The sequence below is a fragment of the Crocuta crocuta genome, unplaced genomic scaffold (assembly GCF_008692635.1).
Source record: "Crocuta crocuta isolate KB4526 unplaced genomic scaffold, BGI_CrCroc_1.0 scaffold170, whole genome shotgun sequence".
NCBI classification, from domain to species: Eukaryota; Metazoa; Chordata; class Mammalia; order Carnivora; family Hyaenidae; genus Crocuta; species Crocuta crocuta.
The window spans coordinates 7,023,470-7,035,139 of NW_027527853.1; the positions used below are offsets into that span (position 1 = coordinate 7,023,470).

Consider the following 11,670-nt stretch of genomic DNA (forward strand, 5'->3'; position numbering starts at 1 on the left):
TCTTCCTCAACTCAAACTCAAAGGAATTTCCAAACACTGTGCCAAAAGAAGCTCCTGCTCCGGCAACACTAGCTGTACCGCTTTTTAAAGCTGTTTCTTTTCCTCTTCAAAAAGAAATTCACGTGAACCCAGGCATACACCAGCCCTGAAGAGCTCAGAGGATGCATGATGTCCTTTAATTCAGTGTGTGTGTGTGTGTGTGTGTGTGTGTGTATGCGTGAGCGCATGTGTGCACAGAAGCAAAGGAGAAGGACGACAGGGTGGTACGGGGCTGGAGGGTTGATACACAAAGTTATGAGGGAAAGTCCCAAAGCCACAGGATGGAAATGGAAAGGGCTGGCTGGCTTACAAACAGCTTTCCAGCTACAGATGTTGGTTTGCAAATGATAAATAATCATAATAACATTATTATCCAACATTTATGGGCTCACTATGTCAAGCTAAACGCTTTATGTGTATTAATCTGATCTTCCCATTTGCCCTGCGAAGAAGATTCAGTATCATACATGGTGCTTTTGGAGGAGGTTCCCTGGCTCACAAGGCACAATGACCACTTGTTCTCCAATTGTTAAGTACAGTCAAATTACTCATGTCCTAATCCTGAATTAGTTATGAATGAGAGAATAAGCAGACAACTACATAATGCCTGTGCCATTAAAAAAATTGACAAACGGACTTCACAACCCACTCAAAATTAGAGATACCCTGGATACGTTTTTATAAGCTATCGCCCTTCCTTTCTGTGTCTCAAGACTCTCAGATTATTTTTCTTTAATGAGATTGCTTTATTGTACATAGAATTTAATGATATATTCATATCATCACTAAAACTGACACTATCAGACATCCTTGAACACATCTTTCTCTTCCATAATAGCTCTATCACAGGTAGCAAAATTTTGAACAAACCTGTGACCACATCCTCTTTCAAAAAATAACAAGGTGCAGGTTCTTTGAACCACATTGTCCCAGACCAGCAATACAGTATATGGAAAGAGCATGGGTTTTTGAGTCAGAAACGTCTCAATTTTAAAACAAACTCTGTTTCTTACTGGCCATTTTACCCTCCAGCAAGAACAGGTAACCTCTCTGACTCTCAGATTCCTTCTCTGTGAAATAAGATTTTCTTCCTCACCATCACAGTGCTTGTGGTGATTGCTTTTGGTTGCCACGTGACTAAACAAGAGATACAGGGCAAATGCTTAGTGTAGAGTAGGTACTCAAATATTAGCTATTATTTACATGTCTTAGATGTATTAAGCATATACATATATGATGTATTTTTGTAATATCTGTGGCTTATTCAATTGCTTAAAGTACCTTCGGCAGCACAGCCTTCACTCTTTCCCATCTCACCTCTTGTTTAGAACAAGATGGACAAAAGGCACAAGATTCTCCACATGTTAGATTGTTCCAAACACTAGATGGGTAGAGTTTATGTGAGTTTACATACACATGTGCTTATCTGGAATGATGTTGGCTGGATCAGCTTTTTATGTAATCATTTTTCTTTGAGAGAACCTGTCTGAAAGCTGCAGAATCCTTCCATGTATCAATCTTCCTTCTTTTTCATTCTGTTGCCTAATAGGGTTCCACATCATGTGGGTTCTTCCATCCCTTTCCGTTGTCACATGGCCACCACCTGAGAGGATGCACCTGTCATCTTGGGTACCGGCTACAGAGCTCCTTCCTTTGCACTCTTCCTCCTCCCCTTCAGGCTATTGCTAATCACCACCATGGATTTCATTATGTCATTCACTCTCTATTTAAGCAACTCCAGTGGCTTCCCACTAACAACAGACAAAAAAAAAAAAGAGTCCATACTTCTGTGCCTAGTGATCTGGCTCCAGCCCCCAGGCAATCTTACTTACCTCCCACAGGTTCCCAGCATGCTTCCATTGGGCTCACTGTACTGCTCCCTAATGCTTCTCTTTAAGCCTTGTTCATGCTGTTTTCCCCACTGGATTACTTTTCCCAGTTTCTTTTGCCCATCCAAATCCTATCATCCTTCAATGGCCAGCCAGCTTAAATAATTACCTTTACTTCACGGCCTTTCTTCACAGTTCTGCGCACATTGATTTCCTTTCTCTGGTCTCCTATGGCGCAAATTGTTTCTATGGCTCATTGTGACTCTACACATTGCTTTGCTTTGTTATGTTTCCATGTGTTAGCCCTGCCTACCCTGAGGCAGGAATTCTTTTTAAACCTTGTTTTTGTGTTTTCTTAGCATCTAGCCCAAAGCTAAACATAATAGATGTTTAATAACTGGTAGTTACATTTTGGCTAGTGGTTCCACCAAGCTGATGTATACACACCTCATACAATGTATACAAACTTCTCATTCTTGCTACTGACTTCCTATCAAATCCTCTCCACAAACTTTATGCTTTCCCTCAAAACCTTCCCCTCACCTTCTACTTGACAAGCCTCCTGGCCTTCATTGTGGGCGAACTTCTCTTTGAAACCCTGAACTGATTTCCCCATTTTCCCTTCGTCTGCCTGACTTAATTAAACCTAGCCCTTGCCTGAACCCATTTCATTCCTTGCTACCCTATCCTGTGAAGAACCTCCTCCCTGTTCCTGTTCACCCGATTTAAATGTTGAAATAGACAAACACATCCTCACTGCCACTATTATTTCTGCTCTTCCTTTACCCTCTTCTTCTTCCCCATTCATCATATTGTTCTAACTTCTGTTAGAAACTGTATTAGCAACTAATTTGCAACATTCTCCTCCACTCTAATCCATCAACCTCAGTGTATTCAATGTTCACACTACCAGCCCTTTGTATCCACGCACTATTTCCAGTTTCGTCTCCTTATCTCCGTGGACCTCTCCACAGAAGCAACAGCAAGCCAAACCACTCACCTCCATGGTTCTCTCAGGGCTGTATCCTAGGCCTCTCGATCATCTCTACCTAGAACTGCTTTAACCACCGTTTCTCTCATTTCTCCTACCATCCCTGATTTCTGCTGTGCCTCATTCATGTAATCCATACCTTTCACCAGTCCGTTTCAAATGCTGCTCTATAAACTAAGCAGACTTGAAGAAACATAGTTAAAACATTGATTCCATGGAGCTCTTAATTCAGTATATAAAGCATCAATTTTTCAATCTAGCTACATCTGAGAATTAAAAAGAAGCCTAAGGTGGATTTCACTGGCTTGCATTTGAAAGTGGACAACGAAGGCTCTAACAGTCCCCCAGGCGATTCTACTGTGCAACAAGAGGTTGAAAACCGGTGCTGTAGAGGGAGCTTGGGTAATTGGATTTGGATGTGCTACGAGGGTACCTCTGGTCAGTCAGGTTTGAGATCACTGTGTGAGGCACTTCCTGGCTAGAACGGGCTTCCTTCACACTTAAGTGGTCTTAGGATCAATCAACTTTAGGGCTCTTTCTCCTTTACCCTCAATCCCACCCCTGCACATTTCTTTAAATTTCCAGGATATAGTCCCAACTCTTTAGGCTTAATTAGGGTCATCGTAACCTGGCCTTCTACTTATTCTAGGGAGCTGCTTCTCTGAATTATTTCCAAACTCTCACAAAAATATGATAGAATGATTTTTGGAAAAAGCCAGTAATGGAGGGTTACATTAGGTGAACCATAAACTCAGTCTACATAGACAGAACTGTTCACCTGGGGCAAAAAAGAATCACTAAAGTGGCCCAAAGAAAAAAGTGATTGATGGCATTCAGGTTCCTAAGCAAACCTCCAGAAGCTCCAACTACTCCACATAGGAGGCTGGAAAAGAACCACATGGACCACAGACTGTCTTTCCCTGCCCTTCCATACCAAGCCCTTCCCCACTTGCTGGTGAGTTCAGACATCATCCCAGCTCTCCTGCCCTCTAGAGGACCAAACACATATTTTCTTTAAGTCAAGGTTAAAAAAAAAAAAAAAAAAAAAAAAAAGAACTTATTGAACTCTATTCTTCTGTTTGACTGGTATTTTAAAAAGTCCATAATCCTTTATCCACACTTCCGAAATCCTATAAGCTATTAAAATGGAAAGGCTTTTGTATTCATATGGTGACGAAACATGTACCTGACCTGAACTCTTTGACAGTGCAACCTGATTGGAACTGATATGACGCTATTTATACTTAAAAGTAGTCTGGCTTCACCTCACTTAGTGGGATCAAACATCTATTTCACTGTAGAGCTACCGGCATGCTTGATTATAGGGAACTGGCCAGGACTTCACTCGTGGGTATTATACATGACCTCTACACAAAATTACCTTTCTAAAAACCTGAAAATTTCTGAATTCCAAGGGTTTCAGGAAACAGTCTATAGGCCTGATCTGTACTATCGATTTCTCCAAATTTGTATTATAAGCCTTGAATTTTTCAGTTACACTGAGATAAATATGTTTTGGGGAGGATGCTCACTTGAGGACCCACACCCATTCATATAAACTGTTTCTCATAAGCATATGCATTCAGCGTTTTTAAACAACTGATTTAGACATGAACTTTTAAAACACTGCCTTTTTGCAAGTTAACAAAGTCCTGGATAAGCTCTGAAAGCCCAGGGTACCAACATCGGAACTAGGTCTGTAAGCAGTTGGATGACAAATTCCTACAAAGCATTGTCCAAAGTGATTGTTAACCGCGACTCCAATTTACCACTCAACGGCAGCTATATTTTAACATATGTGTCCTTTTATTACTGTCCACACTTAGCCACAATGATTTAATGAAGAGAGCTTGTTCTAACAATTGCCAGTTATCCCAGTCCTTAGACATTTTTGAAAAACCTACAGAATTCAAAACATTATTCCTAAGACTTTAAAGAGTGAGCTATTTTAGTAACTTCTTAGTCATTTAAGAGGGAGGTTTTAAGAAATGAATTGCAAGTAGGAATAAAGAAAATGTATCATGTTCTTTAAACTTTTACTATTTTGTCAAGCACAGATGCATGACAAGTCATGGTCTTAAAGGAACCAAAGCAAACTTTCAAAAAGTATTTACATGTTATGTCAAATAAAAATCCCAAAAGTTAGAGATTAATTTTTGTGTGTGTGTGCTCCAAAGTACCAGAGTCATAACCATCAGTAAAAACAGGGAAGGGGGGGGGGCTGTCCCATTACATCATCTGGCAAGATGTAGTTTGAAGCCGGAGAGCGCTCTCCAAATAATCCTTTTAAGAAAATCCAGCTGGGAAATTATCCCTGTCAAGCTTAGATAACTTGAGTTTAAATAAAAGGTTAAAAAAGACTCCCCACCTTACGTCACATGTCTGTACCATATGAAAAATAAAACCATCACGGAGGCATCTACCTCCCACTACCCTGACAGCAACGGAAAGGTCACAATTAAGTGGAAACTAGCGGCCCAGCCTATTCAATCCAAGGGGGGAAGGGAAAGAAAAGCGAAGCCAGGGGGCGAATCTCGGCGCCCCTAAGGCAGGCAGGCACCTCCGTGGAAAACCCACCCCTCCCTGCCTGACACCTATCCTCATCCAACAGATGATAACGTCGACTCTGAGATGCTGGCCGTTTCCTTAGAGAAAGTGGGCCCCTCAAAGCAGACAATAACCTCGAACAGCCAACGGACGCGGCCACCCCAACATTTCCCGAGGGCGAAGGTGCAGCTTTAGAAGTGTTCGCGGCTGTCCACCAGGCACACTCTACTGCAGCCCGGGGAACTGCGGCCGGTGCATCTCCGCGGGGGGTCCCGGGGGTCGCCCGGCGCCCCCTGCAGCTGCCGGCAGCGCACACCAGGCCCAGCCGAGCGCCGCACCGCGCCCCTGGCATCCCTCAGGCTCCTCCAGCTCCTCCTCAGCTCTCGGGTTAGCCTGGGAAAAGAGCCCGCCTCCTGACCCATAAGGCCTTGGGCCGGAAGTCCCACTTNTAGCGATTCTCGGGGGTTGGGAGAGGAGGCGCCGCCGCCGCCGCCAGGCCGCCATGTTGTTTGCCGACTGTGGCCAGACATGGCGAGGAGGGGTCTGCCTGCCTTAGAGAGTCTGGGCTCTGGGGACAAGCGGAGATCTGCAGAGGGTCGGGCCGGGATAGAGAGCGCCCGAGTGGCGCTGATTAGGGGCGGGGGGCGGGCGCGGCCCCGTGGCCTGNGGGGCAGGCGCGGCCACGTGCCCTGCGAGGACGGCCCTGACCTTGGGCGTTCGGACCCGCGGGACTCGACTGGTCGCCTTTCCCCACTCCTCCGCGCCCCCCCCCCCAGTGCCCACAGAGCCTTGGGGTCACACTGCTTGTCACTGCCGTCCTTGCCTGCCCCCTCCTCCAGGAGAGCAGTTCTCGAGCCTGCGCTTCCTCAGGCGACAGCCTTTCCTTTCTTAACCCACCGATCCTTGCTAGATGCCCTGAGAGCCCCCACCTACAAAGGAAAAACCTGGGGGTGCGGGGAAGTGAGACGTCGTGGGCTCCACCTTCTCCACCACAGCGCTGGCCGGCCAGGCCACACTTTCCATTCCTGTTCCTTTCGTCCCCCCTTTGACTGCCAAATCCGCCTCTCCCTTCCCGTCCCCACGCGCCTACATCTCGCTCTCTCCCTGCATCCCTTTCCTGCCTCCTATCCCTGCTTTGTTCCTTTCCTTTTATAAGTTACAGATGGACAGGCTCAAACTCCGCTCCTGCTCAGACTCATATTCCTTAATGTCAGATCATTAATGTGGGAAAGAACTTTCAAACCGAAAAGGAAAGCTTTTTAATCATAATATTACAACCTCCCCCACCCCCTAACCACAAAGACAGTTTCCTTTCTTGTCGCCCCCTCCTTTTTCTTTTCTCAGTCTACTGGAGCCGAGGAGACACCTGCAGATCTAAGAATGCGCTGCATTGCCTATTAAAAATAGGCAATTTCTTGGCATTCAAGTCTTCAGGATTTTTAGGTTGTGCCTTTTACTTGAGGTTGAGTGAATTTTCAGATAAAGGATGCCCAGATCCAAATATAAGAACCAAAAATATAACTGAAACAAAGCCAAAGTTGATGTTTGGGTTATCTGTTGTTTTACATAATTCAGAATTAATAGAATAACTGAGTACGAGTTTGAAGTGCAGAAGTTGCAAGTTTTTCAAACCCCAAATTTGTAGCAAGCAGATCTGAAGCAACCAATGTAATGAATATAACAATTAGTATTCAATTAATTTCTAAGTTATAAATTCTGAGTTTCATTTATAGAAAGGCTTTCTAGTTTTAATATAGTTGCTGTCATCACCAGTTTAAATGTTAAGTGCCATATAGTCAGGAAAAAGTATTTCTGTGCTAAGTAGCCTTTGAGGGAAATGATGTATACAGACATCACTTTTAAGCATTCTCCTTTCTATTTTTCTTGGATTCTTTTTCAGGATTTTCTTTCTTTCTTAAACCTCTGAAATACTCATCCTATAGAGAGGGACATACAATCACACCCTACTTTTAGGAGGTCAGTTTGCTGATCTTTTGACATGGAAACAACTCAGACGTTGTTTTATAAAGGGAAGCTTTTATTTTAACTACAATTCAAGATATTCTGTGCTGCCAAGCTAGGTTGGTAGAACAAATACTAGAGGGGGGAAGGTATCCTTTCTTAACATTTTCAACTAGAGTTAGTAATTTGTGATAAAAATGCTTGGATGAGAAACCACTTGAATTACATGCCTTATGCTTTCTCTTTTCATGTGTGAGACTAAATAAAAGTGTGTCTGTATATGCAGTCCCATTCAATAGAACAAAATGCCTAAATATTGGCAAAACAAGGCAAGTCAGAAATTTTAATTTCTGCTACTGCACCAATATAGATAATCCATTTCTAAACAAGTCCACTGATTAATTCACCTGTGAGTTACATACCCAAAATCATAATTCATTGATGTTTTCTTTTACTTCCTATTAAGTACATTGCTCTCCAGGCAAAACACCTTCCCTTCTTCATGTGCATGAACTCTAGGAGGGGGGGTTGGAGGCAGGGAAGGGGCTGCTGGAAACCTTCAGGGTGATGGTTCCCAGGGAACTAGTGGGCTCGAGAGGCACATTCCCAACCACCACCAACGTGCCTCTGGGGCCCGGGTGGGAGAGAGAGGATTGTGGAGCAGGCCATGCTCTGGCCGTTGAGTACAAAGGTGTGAAGAAGATGCTTTTCAGCTATGCAAGTGTCAACCAGAAGTACAACAGTGATGGCATCCAAGTATAGACTCAATAGCCTTGGAAAAACTGGGAGTGAGACAGGCGAAACATTTCACCTTCCTAAATCCAGACAGAAAACCAAACCCATTAACTCTACCTATGGGGAATAGGAATTTGAAGAGTGGGGTGGTTAGAGAACTGGTTATTTCCATGGAAGAAAAGGAAGGACCAAATTACAAGGTAATGGAAGATCTAATTATAGATTACATTCTATTATAATTACATAGAACAATACTAATCTAGTGAACAATAGAAAAGTAAATTCTGACAGGTTTTTTACAAGTGGTTTATAACTAATACCTTAATTATAGAAAGTATAGCTGTGAAATAGTAAACTTAAAAAAAATTTAATGTTTTTATTTATTTCTGAAAGAGAGACACAGCATGAGAAGGGGAGGGTCAGAGAGAGAGGGAGACACAGGCTCAGGTCATGATCTCATGGTTCATGGGTTCGAGCCCCACGTCGGGCTCTGTGCTGACAGCTAGCTCAGAGTCTGGAGCTTGTTTTGGATTCTGTGTCACACTCTCTCTCTGACCCTCCCCTGCTCATACTCTCTCTCAGAAATAAATAAAACATTAAAAAAAACTTAAAAATAGCTTTTATTTATTACATAAACAATACATTGTCATTATTGCAAGAGATAGTACAGATTAGCAAGATGAAGAAAATAGACTCTGGATCCTACCCAACTACAGATAATTGCTAAGAGCTTGGTCTGTATCTTTAGAAAATCTATCCATACACACACACCCACACCCACACACACACACACACACACACACACACAAATACAGTTTCTTGATTTGTTTCCATAACAGAACACTGAAACACTGTTTTGAATCTGTGCAACTTATTCTTTAGAATACCTCCAGGATGGCTTTTAAAAAAAAATTGCACAACGTTATGTAGAGGCAAAATTAAACCTTTGGATTCTGAATCAGACCTCTATTAAATGTGTTCTCTCTAGATTCCCATGGCCATTGACCTAGTAAGGGCCTCAACAACCTCTGACCCAAATTATTTCCATAGCTTGCCACTTGGTCTTCCCTTCAGTGTTTTACCTGTGCCACTTCCTATGGAAATGGCCTTTTCAAAGTGTGTAACTTCTTGTCAGTCCTTTGTTTCAGAATTTCATAGCAAAACTTTGAAACCCCTTGCTTGCTTGTGTAGCATTTACTTGAATTCTTCACAAAGAAACCATTTTCTTAATGTCCTAATTAGAATCAATTGTTTCTTTCTCTCTGCTCCAAGAGCATATTGTACATACTTACATTTATACACTGATTACCACACATCTTAGTTTTTTATTCCCCTCAGTAGGTCATGGCATGGAGCAGAAGGAGCATGTCTAATTACTCCTGGAATCCCCATGTGCAGTGTGCTATTTGGAGTGTGCTGCTAAGGAGGCACTTGATATGCTTAGAATAAACGAAATAAGATGTTTTTTGGGGGTGCCTGGGTGACTCAGTCGGTTAAGCGTCTGACTTTGGCTCAGGTCACCATCTCACGGTTTGTGAGTTCGAGCCCCATGTGCTGACAGCTCGGAGCCTGGAGCCTTCTTTGGATTCTGTCTCTCTCTCTCTCTCTCTCTCTCTGCCCCTCCCCTGCTCACACTGTGTCTCTCTCTTTCCCTCAGAATAAATAAACATTAAAAAAATTTTTTTTAAAAAGATGTTTTCTTAGTGTGACTTTTAAGAGCTTTGAAGACAGTTTCCAAAGAGGCATTAGAAAAATGCTCTGAGTGATGGGCTATACTCATTCAGACAATTTGGTCTTGAATGCTTCTTAAAGTCCAAAACCATCCAATAGAACCTCCTGCAATGGTAAGAGTGTTCTATATCTGTACTGTACCATACAATAGCCACTAGCTACTTGTGAATATTGGGACTGAGGAGCTGAATTGTTTGTTTTAGTTAATTTCTATTTGAGTAGCCAAATGTATCTAGCGGCCACCCTATTGCACAGCATAGCTCTGGAGTCACATCTCAACGTTTTAAAAGTTTGGCATCTTTATTAATGAGCTTTACTCTATCTCAACTTCACTCTTGAGAACGTATGCAAGCAAACCTTCCCCAATAATTAGGGCAGATATAAGAGAGTTCTGATGGCTCTTAAATACTGAGAACAAACTGAGGGTTGATGGGGGGTGGGGGAGAAGAGAAAATGGGTGATGGGCATGGAGGAGGGCACTTGTTGGGATGAGCACTGGGTGTTATATGGAAACCGACTTAACAATAAACTATAAAAAAAAGAGTTCTGATAACAAGGCTAACAGTCTCAAAAATTTCTTCCTTTTTTAAGTTTTTTTTTCTTATTCAGTTTTCATGGGAGTCTGCGCTTGTGGATGTAGCAAACATCTTGTCTTAGCCCAGTGCTACGTAGAAGAAAATGTGAATGACCTCTGTTTTCAAGTTGGTTTTGGATGCCTTCTTTAGATATTTCCAAAGGAATGGCAATATATCAACACACACATACACACACACAGCCCTAAATACCTCAATATAGGTAGATAAATGTTTTTTTTAAATCTTAACCCCAATTTTAGATTTGTTTTCTACTTGTGAGACAAAAACAACATAAAACAATGGCACAATAAGAACATCCCATGCATGATGCACCTATTTCATGAATCTATTTTTATGAATCTAAGTTAAAAGAAACTATATGGAGGCACCTGGCTGGCTCAGTCAGAAGAGTGTGCCGCTTTTGACCTTGGCGTCATGAGTTTGAGCCCCACCTGGGGTGTAGAGACTGCTTAAATAAATAAGACTTTAAAATATAAAACATCAGCTTAGACCGCCTGTGTCTAAATTCCTTGTTTTGTAAGACAAGTCCTATCTTGCTTAAATTAGCGTTAATTGCTTATTCTGTCATTTGCAGCTGAGCACATTCCTGTTACGCACAGTGTGTGTGTGCTTACGCACTCGCGCACGTGCACACACACAGGTTTTTTTTTTTTGTCTTAGTTGATCCCAAAAAATAGTAAATTGTTTGAATTTCTACCAGTTTAACGTTTTGTTTCAGGTATGAAAACACAATCCTCATCAAGTAAAATGCGTCATCTTAATTCTAAGATTAATAATTCGGAAATTGCAATCACATTTGTATAAGCATGAACATTTCCCTTCAGAGTTAGAAAAGATGCCTCTATATTGCAATTCAAGGTATTGGAAAGAGTAAAATTAGAATTTTGAACATTGGATTTTAGTTCTGTTTCTTCCTATTTTTAATAATTATGTGGCCTTGGCAAAATCACTCTGTCTTTGAGTTAGTTTCCTTATCCTTGTGTGGCAAAATGAGAAAACCTACAAAGTGCTTTGTGAATTGTGATGCATTTTAATAAATCTAACTTAATGAGCACATACTGAGTACCAGAGGCAGTGCTGAGCACTTTCCAAGGATTGGTTCATGTATTCTTCTCAGGAACCTACTTTTAATATTGCTGTAGAGTAGGGACTGTCGACCTTAAAAGTAAAACAACCAGTTTATTTGGGAATAGCAGAGGAACTGCAGTCCAGGACCTGCAAACTGTGGCAAAACATCTGT

At 42.1% G+C, this 11,670-nt stretch overlaps 1 protein-coding gene across 1 annotated transcript in view; it reads right to left on the reverse strand.

Moving 5' to 3' along the window:
- The window catches only part of HECTD2 (HECT domain E3 ubiquitin protein ligase 2), a 67,771-nt gene extending 65,287 nt beyond the window's left edge, over positions 1-2,484 (reverse strand). The window contains exons 1-2 of the mRNA XM_077780443.1: positions 2,412-2,484; positions 2,038-2,096 (exon numbers count right to left, since the gene is read on the reverse strand). Of these exons, the coding sequence (XP_077636569.1) occupies positions 2,038-2,096; positions 2,412-2,484 (132 nt within the window). The remainder of the gene's footprint in view (positions 1-2,037; positions 2,097-2,411) is intronic.
- Between the last annotated feature and the right edge of the window lie 9,186 nt (positions 2,485-11,670).